The sequence below is a fragment of the Chelon labrosus genome (genome assembly GCF_963514085.1).
Source record: "Chelon labrosus genome assembly, chromosome: 13".
Classification (NCBI taxonomy): domain Eukaryota; kingdom Metazoa; phylum Chordata; class Actinopteri; order Mugiliformes; family Mugilidae; genus Chelon; species Chelon labrosus.
Window position 1 is genome coordinate 20,093,601 of NC_140346.1, and position 18,085 is coordinate 20,111,685.

At 42.9% G+C, this 18,085-nt stretch overlaps 1 protein-coding gene across 1 annotated transcript in view; it reads right to left on the reverse strand.

Moving 5' to 3' along the window:
* Positions 1 to 17,062, reverse strand: part of LOC311498720 (roundabout homolog 2) — a gene marked incomplete at its 5' end in the record, with an annotated part of 59,234 nt that extends 42,172 nt beyond the window's left edge. The window contains 2 exons of the mRNA XM_084559429.1: positions 5,783 to 6,109; positions 17,008 to 17,062. Of these exons, the coding sequence (XP_084415555.1) occupies positions 5,783 to 6,109; positions 17,008 to 17,062 (382 nt within the window). The remainder of the gene's footprint in view (positions 1 to 5,782; positions 6,110 to 17,007) is intronic.
* Positions 17,063 to 18,085: the final 1,023 nt, after the last annotated feature.

The window sequence follows — 18,085 nt, forward strand, 5'->3', positions numbered from 1 at the left end:
CTCCACTAATAATGGTCAAACAATGGTATAAAATGAACCAAAAAAGCTTCTGGGTTTGCTTCAAGTTTAAATCAGATCTGGGGACTCAGCCCTGCGCCCTATTTCGCTTATACATCCACTTTCTTAACACTTGCTTCACAGCGTCCATGGGGAATCAGTGTCACGTTTAGCAAAGTACAACATGTGGAAGAAAAAAGTGCCATCAGCAAAACACTACATAAATGAACATGTGAAAGAATATGAGCTTATCAGTATAATAGGACATAATCATGCCAAAATGGGCAACGGTGTCAAGATCCCTTAAGATAGACACACAAAACTAACATCAAGGAGTATGTCTGTGAAGGTTCTCAGTAATCAAGATTATGGTATATCCAAAAACGTTAAAGAAATGCAACTGGACTTGTAGAGTCTCTTGAAGATAGCATCTTCCAGACAGTTTCTGGTCGTTAAGAGACACTAGTCAAGCAAGTTTCTGATGGGTTACACCCACAGATTACTCTATCTATCTAGCTGTCAGTCCCTTATAACTGAAGAAGATACTCGGATGAGTGGCGAAACGTCAAGTCCAGTCGCCTTTCTTTAACGTTTTTAGATATAATATCAAGGAACTACAGTGACGACGCCTCATGCAGCCTGTGTCCAGGACAAATACAGGCGGATACATACTACATCTGCATGAAAGGAAATAACTCTTCTTATCAGTTGGTGGCAGTAGTTTGTATTCATTATTCAAAGAGCCACTGTTCGCTGGAAGGTTAGGAAGCTATGAGGAGCTACAAAGGGCAGAGCCGGCCTCTCATCGATCATGCTGTTCAGCTGGTTTACAGTTTATTCTTCCTATATGATCATATTGTTGTGAAAATATTTGAATGTTCAGGTTAGATGACAAACTAGGGCCGCATATGCTCATCGACACCAGCAAACGGCCGACTATGATCTTTGTGTGTTCATTCTCCTATAAATCAGCTGTATGATAATTTGTGGTAAACATATGTTGATAAGTACAACCTGAACTCCAAGAAAACTTGCCAACATGTGTCGAGCCAGCTTGGCACCCAGGCCTCTTCGATCCGTGGTTGCCCACAACACTGCAGAAGCAATTCCAGCTAACCCTTAAACCGAACGAGCACAATCTGTCCAATAATCCGAGCAAAGGCAAGTATGTAGTGCACTGCAGATAAAAGTCTTAGTCACGCAGCCAAATACATTATGCATCATCCTCTGACAATAAATGAGTAATTAATGTGGTTAAAACCAGGTTAGTGTCAGCACTCCTGCTCCCGTCTCGGAGCCGTACAGTCGAACAGATGCATCGGTATTAATTACTGCTCAGTGGGAGTTTAAAGCTCTTCCTCCTCCCACCTGTTGTTCTGACTCCTGCCCCACACACGCCCGACCACCACCGACACACATCGCTGCGAGACCACCAGCTTAAAACCGGCCCCTCATTAACACTGCACACTCCCTCCCCCTCCGACCCCACCTCCCTGCCATGGCTAATTGGGTCAGTATTTACCCCACAGTCAGCATAACCTCACACAGAGGGGAGGGGGGACTCTAAGACCACCACCCTGCTGTCTTGGCATATGCCCCGGCTAGCTGCAGGCAGTGAGATTAGAACAAAAACAGGCACTTATTAATACTGTTAGTCACTCTGTGCCTGCAGGTGAATCATCCCCTCACTGACATGACTGTACTGTAATCTGCAGCAGCACACAAAGCAAAATTTCATTATCAGCGTTTTCAAAGAGCCAATATGACAAGATACGCATTGTATCTTCTTCCAGCTTGGATATCTGCATTCGCTGCAGACGCTTATGGTTCCAAATATACAGTATATCTGAGGAGGCTGTCCCTATTTTGGGACATGAGCTACAGATGAGGTCAGCCAGCCATGAGCACTTACACACACACGCTGGCGGTAAGAAAGCCTCAATATGGTGGGAGATAAGGCTCAAATTGCGGTTTTGTGTTTTTTTAACGAGGACAATTCGACCTTCCTAATCTGGTGTGGTGCTTCCCCCAATCAACCCACAGACTAATCCATTTCCTTACTCCAAACAAAGCTGCAAGTTCAGCCCAGGGCCGAGCCACGCTGGCACGCTCAGGGATGGGAATGGGAGACAATGGCATGTGTCCTGGACAGAGGAGGGAAAATAATAGATATGGCTCCTGGTGGGAGCTTTTATACTTCAGTGCACTTTCACCAGCATATGAGAAAGCTCACACCTCCCCCTTGATGTATTTCCCAGCAGCAGACAACATGCCTACCAAAAAAAAAAAAAAAAACCCCAACAACAACAAAGTTATAGAGGCATGCTCTCATTTTACACACCGAGAAGAGTCTACGATTATCTGGCTGCCACAGAGATGTCATGTACAGGTCAGTAATCGGTAAGTGTCAAGGTGGGCGTTAATAACATCCAACATGGCAGCACCATCGTAACTGACCATAGATGGTTTATTTTCTGAAGAATGGACCTGTAAAAATCATAGTCGGTATAAAGATGGATGTGGATGTGACATACGGGCTACTACCAGTTGTCATGCCAACCGCTCCATAAAGCAGTTGGTATGGCAGCGCTGTAAAGAAAATTCAACTAAAGAACAAGTACAGTGCATAATCCAACATTTCCTTGTAACTGGTGGAGGTACAGCAGAGTGTATTACTGATTAAATGAAAACGTGAGTGAGTCTGGCGGAAGTAGGAGCGTGGCTCCTCAGACTCTGGCTCCAAAGTCGCAAGACGGCGCCGCCCGTATCCCCGGCAAAATAGTGTCAGTTTGGTCAATGCAAGGAAGTGGGGAGACGTTGTCCATATTTATATACAGTCTATGGTACAGATAAATTATCTGAAGATCTGAGGACTGCTGCTCAGTCAAGAGAGAACATCTGAAGACATCACCTTGAAAATTAATTGCAAATTGGACTTTGAAAAGTGTGCTATCAAACTTAACAAAGAGGTGCTTTGGTTTCGTCAAAAATAAAAATAAAAATCGCTTTACAAAAAAGATACCAAGGATAATTTCATTTGTGTACAAAAACTATGAAGTGATCAGCAAAAAAACGAATTGCAGTGTGCGAAACATGCAGGTCCAAGATTACAGGCCGTGACCTGTGTCGCAACAACACAGGTTTTTGTTTTGTGCAGCTTCTCATTTGTGTCGATACTGTGCTGAAAAGGTACAACCCAAACTTCAATATCCCAACATGTGTTGAGCTAGCTTAGCACACACTTCGATCTGTGGTTACCCTGCAGACGCAATTTCATCGAACCCTTAATCGGAACAAGGATAATCTGTCCAATAATCTGAGCATAGGCAAGTATGTAGTGCACTGCAGATAAAGGTGTTAGCCGTGCAGCCAAATGCATTATGCACTATGTCATTTTATGGAAAGACACTTTTTGCCCTGACAAACACTGATTTGTGCAACTTCTTATTAACCTGAATCTCTATAACAAAGGTAGAAAGTGCAAAATATAATTGGGAATCATCATTTTCATTAATCATGGCACAGATAAGACATATTTCTGGGTTTTAACTGAAAGATTTTGAAAATTCAATTCCACTGAGGTATGATTAGTAAGATCATTATTGATGCAGACATGAGGGAAAGAACTTAAAGGGAAATCAATTCCCCGTGGGAAAGCTCAGGCAAACAGAAAGATGCAGTTCAGGGCATGAAACCTCCCACTGCTTTTTGCGACTCTCTTATTTTAACAGAAAATCATCTGACACAGTCACACTGTCTCGCATACAGAAAGTAGTTCCCTGGAAATCCCTGCAGTGAACGGCAAAGCCTAACAGAGCCATTATGACACAAAGACAAATGTTTGACATTATTATTTTTTTTTAGTTTGATTTTCTCGTTGTAAAACAAAAGTGTTTCGGGGGAATAATGGGAGGGTTGTCTGTGAAGGATCAGGGATGTACTGACTGAAGCCCTTCTCTCTCGATACTGACATTTTATTTCATATTTAAGCAATAACGCAGTAGATGTATTAAAGATACTCAAGTACAAGTGAATGTTCTGTCTTTATTATTATACACCGATCAGGCATAACATTATAACCACCTTCCTAATATTGTGTAGGTCTCCCTTGTGCCTCCAAAACAGTTGTGACTCATCAGAGAATGGACATGAGGGTCCCCTTCTGAGGGTGTCCTGTGGTGTCTGGTAAAAGGATGTTGTTAGTAGGGGCCTTTGGGTCCTATGGGTTGAGGGGAGGGGCCTCTGTGGATCATCCCACAGATACTTGATCAGTAGATCAGGGATCTAGTGAATCTGGAGGTCAGGTCAACACCTGGTGCTGTATTTCATGTTTTTTTGAGTTGTTCCTAAACTGTTTTTGTGTGTGTGTCTGTGTCAGGCTGCATCCTGCTGGGGATGGCTGCTGCTATGGGGTGGGGGTGCCTGGTCTGGTCTAGGTGGGTGCTACATGTCTACGTAACATCCACATGAATGAATGCCAGGTCCAGAAGTTTCCCAGCAGAACATTGTATTGTCACAAGATGGTCAATGTTATTTCCTTCTCCTGACCGTGGTTTTAATATTGTGGCTGATTTTAGTGTATACTGTATGTAAATATAATAATACAGCATTAGATTATCACTGTTCATCATGCAACAGTGTAAGAGAGACTTTACTGATGAAGCTGGTCTAGGAAGAGCTCTGTAAACCTTTTTTTTTACCAGGACACTTAGGGATTAATATTCTGATTATTTTCTTCATATAGTTTGGTTTGTTTAAATGTGTAATGTTTGTTTAGTCCAACTTCAAATTTAATAAAATATAAATGAAAATTATTTAATAATGTCCGCATTATTCATCTATAATATAATCACTATATATTTTGATAGCAAGAACGCATTTGCAAAGTAGCTAAAGCTAAAAACTGAAAGGGAAGTACTTAGACACATCCACCCATTATCTATTCACTTATCCTGTAGACAGGATGGAGAGCTGGAGCCTATCCCAGTCCATCACAGGGCTGACACAGAGAGACAAACAACCATTCACACTTACAGTCAATTTAGAATCATCAATTAACGCAACATGCATGTCTTTGTAGTGAGTACTTCGCACCGGCTGCCAAGTTTGAACCCAGAACCTTCTTCCTGTGCACCACCGCCAAAGAAAAGAGCTAACTTCTGCTTAAGTATTGCAGTTACTTAAATTTACTTCACACATTCTACTGTTGTGATCTCTACACATTAAGACGGCACCATATGCATACTGAATACTTCCCAGTGTACCACATCAGTCACTGAAATCACCAGATTATCTCAATAATGTCTCAAATGGGAGTTAATATATCATGTCAGATTATTACAGACTATGTAATCACATGCTTACACTTGTGTTTTTCGGTGGTGGTCAGCAATACGGCATTAGAAAGTTAATGTTAACTGAGCTGACTCTTCTAAAACTGTGAAAACACACACAAACGCACACACGGGCTAAAGACAAAATGCATCATTGTCACCACTGTAACCTAAAATTAGGAACAAATCTACAGGCCATTACTTATTCCTGTGTTTATCTCCACCCACACCGCCACCCTTTTAGGGGCTGCCGCTGCTTCCTACAGTCTGCTTCTTTCAATGTCATTATTTTCAAGCGCAGCCAGCTCTCTGGCGGACCTCCACAAAGCCGGCGGACGACTGCGTAAAGATCTGGGACATGACTGAGAAGAATGTGCGCCCTCGTACAATATGCGGCGCGATAGAACATGCACACACTTCTAAGGATAGTGATCAATAACGGGAGGCCTTACTGGCAACTTCCAGCGAGGCGTTTCGACTAATGGCCTCTCCCAGGTGGTTGCGGGCCACACAGGTGTAGACGCCCTCGTCCGGTTTGCTCCGCCGTCCGTGCACGATGCGCAGGAAGAAGAGGGAGCCGCTGGGCAGGAGCATGCGGTGCGAGCGGGGGTCATCCTTGTCAGTCTCCACGCGCTCGCCATCCTTGTACCACTCGATGCTGGGAGTGGGTCGGCCCTCCGCCTTGCAGTTGAGGGTCGCGGGCTCCCCCTTGGAGACAATCAAATCCGAGGGGTCCTCCACTATCCGCGGCGCGCTGTCCTCAAACCGAGCCCTGGACCCTGTGAAACGGAGATGAAGACAGATGTTATCTATCCGGCTGACCAACCCCCTATTCATGAAAACATATCATCTCTCTCTTTGTCAGAGGACAGACAAAAGAAAGGCCATTTGAAAGGAAGGAGAGAATATCTTCCTTCAGAGACGCTGGATGAATTTGAGTGTAGCGAAGCAGAAAATCATTGGAAATCTCGCTTTGAAGGTTGACTCTCGACTCAAAGTGAGACATTTTCCATAACAACAACCAGCGCCTTTCAGATAAATAAATGCATTTGGCATCTATTTCCTATACTCTGCAAGCGGGAGCATGCATATTCCGTGCAGAGTATTTTACCGAAGCCACGACCTGCACAGAGGATGCAATCACCCATGTGATATAGTAATGGACAATATGTCTCTGTAGGTCAGAATTGTTGCAAATGTAGAGATGATAGTTGGTAGATATCTAAGAATAAGACAAGAAGATCTGCATTTAATGGGGGGAAAGATCCAAGCTGAGAGAACGAGTGCGGCAGAGAGATATAGATAACTCCTATATCCCTCTCTCTGGGGATCCATTACTATCTTCGCTTGGCTATGAGGGAAAGTCACACGGCTTCGAGACCTGAGGTAAGCTTTTAGAGCACGACCAAATGTTTCCAACAATGGGTTACAGTTGGAAAAAAATGAATAATTCACAATGCTGAAGCTTTTAGTTTGGTTCTGAAGGAACAGATGGTCTCTCCCCCACTTGAAAAGAAGAAAATGAAATGGTCACTGTGCCACTGATTATTGTGCTGCTCCGTCTGAGGCATTATTTTCAGCGCATAATCTAGATGGCATGAAAATCCTCCGTTATTATTGGAGAGGAGCAGTCGGGAGTAACCTAATGACACACATGCTGCTGTTGCATTATACTTAAATCAGAGGCGGGGGGGATAAACCCTCACTTTCTCAGCCGTAAGCAGATTTATGTCTTTTCATGAACTGATTTGATCCAGGAGTCGCCATCATGGCCTCAACCTGAAGTAAACATCTAAAGAGCGATCTGAGCACTCTCAGCTAACACCCCTGGGTCACAAAGCAGGACAGCTCAAAACACTAATGCAGGATGTGGATGAATACTAATCGAGCCATTAAAATGTGCCGTGGCACCTTCAGCGAGTCCAGACTTAAAAAAAACAAAAAAAAAACAGTTTGTTTGGCGTAAATCAATTCATGCGAGGCCTGATATAGTAACCCTCGTAGATGTAATTTAGATTATATTTCATCATATCTGTAAAGCGCATGTGAAACTAGCGAGAACATATTGATGTGTTCGTCTGTGTTTGTCCGCGGGAAAATTATTTTGATAAAGAGAGTCTCTGCAGCTCAGGGATGTCCTGCTGCTGCTGCTGAACCATGTTTTTAAAGCATGCAAAGGATTTTCAAATCCCAGCTCATGTAATGCAGTTACATCACTCTGAGCTCCCTTCCTCTTCAGTGACAACTGGATTTTATCACAAGGAAAAAAAAAATACCAGACCAGAGAGTCGACGTCTTAAAAAAAATAATAAAAAGTTGTCCTGGAGTTTAAGATTACATTTTTTCCGCTGAGTTTGTCTACATGGAAATACAGGTAATAAAAGAAAAGGTCAAACTATGTAGTAATAAAACAGGCTCTGATGATGAACAGCTTCTGGTTTAAGCTCTGAAAAAACACTTCGCACAATGCAACTCAAAAGCCTCCTTTAATAGATTTCCAGTTCCACATCCGCAAGAACTGGATTACAAGACAGCACCTCCATCAATCAAAGGAAAGATGCTTGTTGGTGGGTATGTTGAAAACATTTTCCAACTTTTCCCCATGAGTAATCTACACTTCTGAAATGTTGGAGCCATAGAGCAAATGAGTGTCCTGCAGACTGACTGGGATAAAATAAAAATACAGCTTCTCTAGATTTTCTTGATGCTATTGGACGCTCAAGAAAAATAATTTGCTGCTTTCCAATTGCTTCTCTTCCAATAACTGAGTATTTTAACAATGTTTTTTTTTGGACTTGTGAGCAAAGCAGCAATGGGCTGCTCCCGAAAGCTTAAATTTAAATCTCCATGCTCAAGCCTCTACCCGGCTGGCCTTGGGCAGATGGGTCCTTCCATATGAGCTGGGTTCTGCTCAAGGTTTCTTCCTGTTAAAAGAGAGTTTTCCCTTGCCACCGTCGCTTTCAGGCTTGCTCTGGGGGTTTCATGCCGGGTTTTGTATTGTTATTGATGCTATATAAATAAAATAAAATTGAATTGAATTGAATAACCCACCTGAAATCTCCAGGACACCGTCAAAGGTCATTTTCCTGACAAATGTCCTCTAAAGTCATAGACATCAGTATAACTGTTGGAGAATAAACTGGCCTTCAATGGAAATCATGAGCTTGTATTCAGAGAGTGGGAAGTTGTGCACACAAAATGTTTGGCGCTGAAGTGGTAACGTCATGAAAAACCACCGCCGCTAGGCAACCGTTGCCGTCTAGAAGCAAGTTTAGCAAGCAAGCTAACAATCAGGTAACTAAACATGGGAAATGAAAAGATGAGAGAGACCCTCTGCCGTTACTGAAAACGTCAGCAAACACTTTAACCCACACCTGACTGAAAATCTCCACTTTACAAGGCAGTGATTACCGCAGGACAGCATCTGAAGGCAGCATTAATCACGTCTAATATCAGTCAAATTAACCTTAAATTGTGATTAAACTCCATGCTGGCTGTCGGCTGAGAAGTATTGCCCAATAACGTAATTTTTTTTACATAGAAATCTCATTTCTACATCTAAGTTGAGTTTCCTCCATACCACACTGTGATCACATTACAAAGTAAATTCAGTTTAGTATTGGAGCCCCAGATTGTGCTTTAATCCTGCAGGTAATATTGGAAACCACTACATGCTGCAAACAAGCTGTAGAGACGACTTTAACATGCAGTCACTCTAAAGTTGTTGTGTCAAATAGCACACGTCCACCAGATGTACATAGAGCAATGTTCATGTTTAATTTAAGTCCCATTTCAGCTTCTTAATGAAACAGTATTCACCCTTTTTTCAGTTCCGTTTTTGGTCTCCACCAGCTCTGAAGGGAAATATCTGGTTCATTAGCCGCCAGATGTTCCACTTTGCTCACCTGTTGTTCGGGCTGCTGTTCGCCGCTCGGCAGGTTGGGGATCAGGGCAGATTTTAGAGCTGAAAACAACTGCCTGCTGTAGCTGGAAACAACACTGGCGAGAGCCGTGGACCAGACAGCTGAACAATGAGCTGAAAGACTAAACCTCCCCGTGGAGTTGAGCAGGACTGTCGAGTCGTGTCATAATTCTCTGCGGACTTCACACTAAGAGCGACCCCTTTTATTTTACACAGCCACTGTTTACATCAAAAAAATATCAGTTCTGCTTAGCAACACTGATCTGTAATGCTGGGATTGTTTTGTGTGAATGGATGGTGCTCCAGCAAAAGGAGATTTTGTTCTCAGTGAGCTACATCTAGACTGAATAGTTGCACTTGAACGCAACATAAAAACTACAAAGGACAGCTAGCAGAGGAAATAACTCTTAGTACCAGGAGGTGGCAGTAGTCTCTAGTTGTCATTCAGAAGGGAAAACCGGAAGAGCAACTATTAGCTACTACGAACCGTCGTACAGATCTGTGCATCATGCTGATAAGTGCTTGATAAGTTTCTAGTTGATCATGTTGATGTGGGCGGCACAGTAGTGTGGTGGTACTCCGGCTTCCCCCCATCGTCCAAAGACATGCTCGTTGAGTTAACTGGTGATTCTAAATTGTCCAATTCTAAGTTGACCGGCCAATGACAGCTGGGACCCTCCAGAGGACAACCAGTTACAGAAAAATGAAAGAATGAATGAATGTTGATGTGAAGATATTTGTGTATCTGAATGAGATGAAGCTGTAAAGCGCGGAAAATGAACTTTGCACTTTTGTAGTATTGTTTCACTTCCCTTTCCCTTCGCGTGCAATTTGTTGAATCAGTTGACAAAAGCCAGCAAAAAGGGTCGGAGTAGTGTCAATGAAAAACGCACTGAAGAAAAAGCAGGGTACCAAATGCTCAGCAGAGGCCCCGGCGATGAAAAAGCAGCCGACTGTCGGCTCGGTGTGTCAGTGATTGATTTCTCTCATCAGCTCTTGTTTATAATCCCACAAACTCTCCAAGAACAATTTTAAATGTAATGCCTCCTTTTAATGCAGACAAATGACATCATATTTACTTAGAGGAATACAGGCTAATCTCAGCGGTTACATCATCTTTTCAATCACCCAATAGTCAAGCCATTAATCTGCCATTAATAATGCCATCAACCATGAACGGGGGGCAAGTTTAATCCTTTTATTAAACGCCGTTAAACCAGCGGCAGTCGATGCTCTCTTTTTTGCAGTGTTCATCTGTTCTCGTGCCCTGCGAATACTTTTGAGTGGCACAAATGTCACCACAGTTTTATTCCTCCACATTTAAATAAAACGAGAGATGCTTTCGGTGCTCGCAAAAAGTCACAGTGACACCTCCAAATGTGCAGACAACTGAGAGTTTCACTCCACTAGAATTATTAATGAGGGGTCAACGGACACTTCCTGCGGCTACCGCGCTCAACGGAATCAATGTGGCGGCATCGTGGTGATGTATTACAGAGGAAATCGTCTTGTCAAAGGAGAAGAATGACAAACAGCTTCAGGTGACCAAAGTGACAAGCAGCAACCTGCTCCAGTGACAAGTGTGCAATCAGTGAAAAAGTCAATGCCACTCTGAGCACGGCACTGACACATTTTCTTTTGTGAGAAGGAATATTTTCACAGTAATGTTTGCCTCATGACGGGAAGATTGTGGTGCAGCGGCTGAAAGCACCTTTCACTGAAAGGAAACTCTGTCAGCCCTGTTTGTGTCACGTAAAAATAAATGTCACAGGCGATAATGGGGACCTCTGTGAAGGTATGTTTTCAGTCGGATCATAAACACGGCCCATTAGAGCCTGCAGTAGGTCCTCAGAGATAGCCGAGCGCGTGCGGGGATTTAAAGTGCGACTTGATTTGTGTGGAAATTTTTAATCTAGGGCATTCTGGTGTGAAATGACTTTCAAATTTACAAGGGATGAACAAGTAGGGAAGGACATCGGCTAGCCACGTAGTAGAGGTTCAAAACAAAACACAGGACAACATGTCTCGCAGTCTATTGCTTCGGTGCGTGTAAGCCGTCATTAAAATTCACAGAGCGCACGGCTTTGAATGATATGTTGCAGCAAATTACAGCATTTTCAATGACAAGTATATTTTCAATTTACTGCACACTCACATCTATTTATTATTTTAAAGACTGCTGGAAAACAGACTGAGATTGTTTCACATGGCTTCACAGCAGCCAGTAAATATGAAATCACTGCTTTGCAATAAGGCGAGATACGTTCTATTATGTAGTGTGCACTGATTCAAGAACCGTGAAGCTTAAAGTAAACAAACAAATATATTGTTAACCCTCTGCAGTCACCAAACACACCTCATCTTAAAGCTGTCAAAGACGCCGAGTCAATGGAACTCTTTTAAGCACGCCGACTGCGACGAGCGCGAGCGGCAAAATAGAGCCGAGATAAGCTATAAGAGTGAATGGCAGTCAACCTTGAGCTGTCGTCCAATGTGGATGAGAGTGTGTCGGCCTCATACAAGGTTATAACTCTCCGGTACACTCTCAAGGCTATCCTGTGCACAAATGAATGTGCCAGACCTAGAGGAAAGAAACGCAGTGAATACGTGGCTCCTCAAAACGAAAGTGACATTTCTTTTTTATTTTACTTTTTATGGTTTTCACGTTGTTCCGATGTTTGTTAACATCTGTGTGAATATTCCATTGGTATGTATGTAGATGAGGGTGTTGAGCGTTTAAGGTACTTGTCAAGATACGTTTCCATTCTGTTACTGATGTTAAGATAATTTTTCTATTTCAGCTTGCTGCACAGCGTCTTTTCCGCCTCTTTGAGACTTATTTTTAGAATGAAGGCAGCTCACATCTCACGTTCTACACATCCACAAACGCGCTTTTTATACGAGGAGCTCTGTGGCTTACACCGATAAGCCACAACATTAAAACCACTGACAGGAGAAGTGAATAACATTGACCATCTTGTGACAATTCAGTGTTCTGTTGGGAAACATTTGGACCTGGCATTCATTCGGATGTTACTTAGACATGTAGCACCCACCTAGACCAGACCAGGAACCCCCACCCCATAGCAATGACACTCCTTGATGGCAGCAGCCATCCCCAGCAGGATGCAGCCTGACACAGACACACACACACACAAAAACGGTTTAAGAACAACTCAAAAAAACATGAAGAACAGCACAAGGTGTTGACCTGGCCTCCAAATTCACTAGATCCCAAACTGATCAATTATCTGTGGCATGATACACAGAGGCCCCTCCCCTCAACCCATAGGACCCAAAGGCCCCCCACTAACAACATTCTGTTACCAGACACCACAGGACAACCTGCTTTTCAAGCATTTTATCCTGTTGGTTTGGCACCAATTATTGGCAGTTTAGCTAAGAGAACCAATGAAGTGGAAGAAATGGCCCTTGACTGCTTCTGTTGTGTTGTGTTAAAGTGCAACCTACTGGTCTAGATACAGGCAGCGTCACAGTCGGCCTTTGTTGTCTGTAATGTTTGATGTTGGTTTTGTGTGTCTGTACCTTAAATAGTTACAAAGCAACATTCATTTGGAGTTGGATGTTTTTATGCAGCTGATTATGTTAGGTCCAATTTTCACTCTCTTTTATCTAATTTTGCCAACTCCTGAGGGCAACATCTGTCTCTTCAGATGGGCAACGCATCTGCAGAGAGTTTTAGAGTCCTTCAATAATACAAAACCTGTTGCAGCCAAAAATCTCTGGCTTGCAAACCAATCAGTTAAACAGTTTGATGGAACTTGAAATGAACTGCAGATTCCCCTGAGAACTCTCTGCACGTTTGCTCGTTTCGCTTTGTCAAATTGTTATCACATTGTCACTTCATACATGGCTATTGCCAGATTTAATTTGCATCCAAACCAGAAGGTGTTGATATCATCCTCTGACATGAGACATTTTCCAAAGAGTCTATAACATACAGTATATTGTATGTTGTTTTTTTTTGTTGAACTCTACACGTGTAAAGACAGGGACTCAAGTCTACTGAAACTGAAGAAGTGTGTTTGGATGAGAGGTGAAGAAGAAACCCGAGAAAGTCTTGTTGTTCTGTTTTAAACGCTTCAATAGATGTGCAGAGTTTATGCCTTTTAACTGGAATTAAAAGAATTAGAGCAGATTTAGAGGAAATACAGATTTAACTCATTACGCGCTACGATGACTAGATGTCGTAATTGTAACGATTGTGTCTGATCTGCGAGAATTTCCCCGTTTATTCACAAACGCAAATGAGAAAAATGCAGAGAAAGCGAGCAAACCACCGTCAAATGAAAGCCCATTAGTGCCACACGCAGCTCTGATAGACAAGTTATTGCATTGGTCCTAATTGCAAACTCTGACACACGCCCACATGTTTGCTCGTGGCGGCGCCAGCATTTCTGCCTCATCAAACACACAGAGCAGGCAGGGTGAGCGCCGAGAGGGAGATCAAGATCTTGGAAAACGCCGTTGATTCAGGCTATAACTGGCGTTTCTTGGCTCCTAGCTGAGGCAGTGCGTAACGGGGGGGCTGTTTTCATTAATTAGCATTTACAAATATTAACCCTGCATCCTCCCCCAGGGACAGAAGTGTGCTGCTGCCACGCTAACGTGCGAAAATAACAAAGATGTGGGGACGTCCCTTTTTTTTCGCTTCAGATCTCTACACCTCTTAGCGCCAGACAAGTAAAACATATAGAAAATTCAAGAAATCCAGAGACTAACTCTTCCACGGAAGTTATAGTGACACAGGAGAAGAAGGCTGGCAGCTTGTCTGTGAGGCTGGTGGCTGTCTGCTGTCTGATTTACTAGTGTCTTTTTCAATTTCAATTCATTTACATACTTAAAAAGGCCAAAAACATTCAAGGAGTTCTTGTGACATTGCCAAGTAATCTCTGCGGGAGGGCGATAACGTGCCACAGCAAGCTGAATTTCAAATCAGACGAGTCAGATTTGATTTTCTTCTGCCATCGGCCTGGGAATCTGAAGCTTTTGTTTTGCCGCTGCCCTCCTCGCCCGCCATCTAATCTCTAAATGATGTCATCAGCCACTGTACCAGAAGTGGGACATCATCGGCATCCGGAAACATGACTCAAGGCTGTGGCACATTACACGACTAACCAGCTCCTGCAGTTGTTTCATCATCCACGGTCGTTTTCATCAAGGCGGTCCGCTTTAGTCGGCCCTCAGACACATTTGTCACTAAGTAATCACCGGTGGGACCGAGTGGACACAAATCACCAGCTAAGGATTGTTTAGCATCAATTAGTTCCACTGTGGGCACCACAACAGCTGAATACGGACTCAAGATAACTGAAATTTCAGCGAGACATACTGGAGTCTATTAATTGAGATCTGATTTGTGTGTGTTTGTGAAAGGGCTCAGCTGCTGCCGCTGTGGTTGTTGTTGTTTTCCTCACAGTTGCACAGAAAACAAAACCAAATATCTCAAGACCAACACGGAGGAAATTATTGACTGGAGACACCAACACAAACAACACATACAGCAGCTTCATTTTTACAGAAAAACAACCAGATGGATGTGTTTGTGTGGAAGCCATGAAGTTTTAAATCCTCCTCGTTCAAGTAATTCTCTGAAAATACAGACTAAACCTATGTGAACGTGAAGAACACCAGAGGTGGGAACGAGAGAAAAGACCCACTCCAGATTAATGGATGAAGGCAGATGGTGTGGGTGTTAGAAGTGTCTTTAATGTTTAGAGTTAGTGCCAGATACAGGGGCCACAGAGCTCGGGATTTATAGTGAAACTCTAGTTCATCATTGAAGTAAATGTAAAGCAGCGTTATACACAAGATAAACCTGCTGTGTTGATATATAAGTAAAAAGAGACTGCAACAACATAGGGCTTACAAATCACCATGCAGTTCATTAATTTGGATTTAAGGCCCACAGCTTTAACGTTTAGGTTCAACACTGTCACTGACCTTTAAAATCCCAACGTTTGTTAGCTCAACATAAATTAGCAAGTAAATAACATCACCAACCAACTTGTGAGCGTTTAGCGGATAAAGATCCAGACATTTAGATGAGGAGTAGGTGGAGAACAAAACGGAGGTAAAAATAGAAGAACTATTGATTACTGGCACATAAATGGAAGTTAATGGGGCTGGCGCTAAGGCTCTGTGGCGCAATGGATAGCGCATTGGACTTCTAGCTGATTGAGTAGGGATGACATTCAAAGGTTGTGGGTTCGAGTCCCACCAGAGTCGCTCTTTAGCAAATTTTACACAAGATCAATCCATCTTCACAACCTTGTCAATGGAAATTTTCAGTCACGTCTAGGTTTATGAGTTATGATGCATTTGCTGCTGCTTTCAGAATTGCTGGAAATGAATGGTGACTTAATAAATTGTAACTGTGTTGTAATTTTATACATCTGAGGAAAAATGTTGATATTGTCTTATCCTCTCATTATGTGTTTTGCATTTCCTTCATTCTGTAACCCAGTCGCTGTTGTTAATACTTGAACACCAAGCATTTTAAGTACCCGTACTGCAACCACAACCTCAATCTTCTTCTGGTGCCAATATTTCCCCGTGGACAGCCGTAGTATTGGAACAGAAATCTCACGAACCCAAAAAAAAAGCAATTTCCCCATAGGCGAGAAATGTCTTTAAAACTGTTAATAGTTTAAAAATCAGAAAGGCATATTCCAGTCCTTGAATCAGAGGAACAGAAGGAATGAAAAGACCAGCAGGAAGGTAATCATGCAACAAAACGCAGTGTCTGGAAAATATTGCTCGATAGCACCACTAGTGGTCAAAAACTCTACAGTGCACCTTTAATTCGTCCTTTCCATGGTATGTGTTTATGTAAACAGGTTAATATCAAGAAGTACATTGCTTTTAGATGATTAAAGCTCCCAGATATTCATGTCCGTGTTGGCTTTGAAAATCCAACATCAATCAGGCTCTGGCATGAAATATTAAGTGTTGTTTTTAATTCATGACAGTGGAGATTTCTTGATTTTTCATATTTGCATCCTAATTTCCCTTAAGGCACACCATTCAGCCCAAAGTGAGAATGCAAGGGGAAAAAAACATCTGCACTCCCATGAATTGTTTTTGTCTGAGCACTGCTTTTATTTGTAGTTTTGGATTAAGGCTTGGAAATTTAAGCTGCTATTAAAGCAATGGTTAAAAACATATAATCCTTTCATCAAAGGTAATCAAATATGAGCTTTTAAAAGCATTTATCTTAATCATATGTGGTCATCTTCATGTTTGGAGGGTGGAGGAGTTTCAGGGCGCACTGCTGCGTTAAAAGTGAGAGCTAAATGGTTTCACTTTTGCTACAGTGGAGCCTGGATTTTGACCTCCCCCCTGCTGCTTAATGGAAACCCTGTGCAGCCACCTCGGTGCTCGGGGGGGGGGGGGGGGGGGGGACCCTCGGAGAATACGTGAATCTTCTTGGCATTCACCTGTGGTATTTAAATATTACAAATGAATGCACGGGTGACATTTTCCCTTTATAATCCGGTTTTGTTGCGAGGATGCGCGCAGTTCCCACAGCTGTCACGGAGACGTGTTTTGAAATGCTTCTAAACAACATTTACATCCATCTGGAGGGACGGGAAACACGATAAGACGAGTCAAACACACTGCGAGCCAGTCACGCCATATGGGTTGTGTGTATGAAAGACACGGAGAGAGACACAGAGAGAGACAGAGAGAGAGAAAGCCAGTTGAGAAAGCAAATTCACATCAATATTTTACCTGAAGCGATGGCGATGAATGAGATAGTCACAAGTAGTAAATTTCCAAAGTTCATCTCCACACTCTCCCGGTGCCAAATCCTCCGGAGTCTGCAGTCCGCCAAAAATGATCAATTAAACCTCCAGTCATACACCGGAGCCCAGATTGGAGGCTGAAGCAGTCTGGAGACAGAGCCTCAGCTGGACTATTTCAAGCGAGTAAAATCACCCTGAAAAAACTTTGATGTCACTCCCAGAAAGCCGTGACAGCAGCAGGATCATCATCATCATCAGCAGCAGCAGCACCGCCCCGGAGAAACCTAATGACAAAACTCAGCAGCATCACTTCTTTATGCGCGCATGGTTACGCACAACACACACGCGACTTATTTCTAAGACGTCCCGCTGCTGCTACCGAAAACACCCCAACAAAAAAAAAAAAACAGAAAGAAAAAGAAAAAGAGGTTTAACTATATTTAGCCCGGTCATAAATAAAACAATTCCCCTTCCTCAGTCCGCTCTCTGCTCCGGTCCGGGTAGTTGCAGGTTGTGTGAAGCGTCGCACATGCCGAGCGGAGCTGCGCACTCCTCAGCTATCCGCAACAAATCCTCGCCAACCTCCAGGAGACTGTGTTTTAAAGAGACAGACACGACATCCGCGCTCTGGAGGTGTCCTAAAAAAAGACAAGAGCAGTGAGATAATAACCGAAGAAACGAGGACATAGTCGCTGTTTCTGCCAGACGTGTTTGAGTTAAAGTTTTTATTTCAACGTTATAGGCCTTAAAACGTCCCCTGGATTTGGGTTTAAATGTTAAGTTTTGAATCCAGCAGCTTTAGTTTGATGGAAAAGGAGACAACAAAATGATGTTTGGTCTAACAGGGAAGCAAGACATTCAAATTACCCTGGGGGTTTTAGTGCAGGTAGTTGTTCCAAGTTCAGAGTCAGGACACCAAATTCGTCACAAGAGGACAAAAGACAAGAGAAAGATAAAAGTATGCGCTCTGTTTCCTGTTCTTTTCTCACGAATCACCGACTGAAAAATGTTGAGCCTGTGACGAGGCTCAGAATTAGTATTAAATAAATAATGTTGGATTTTAA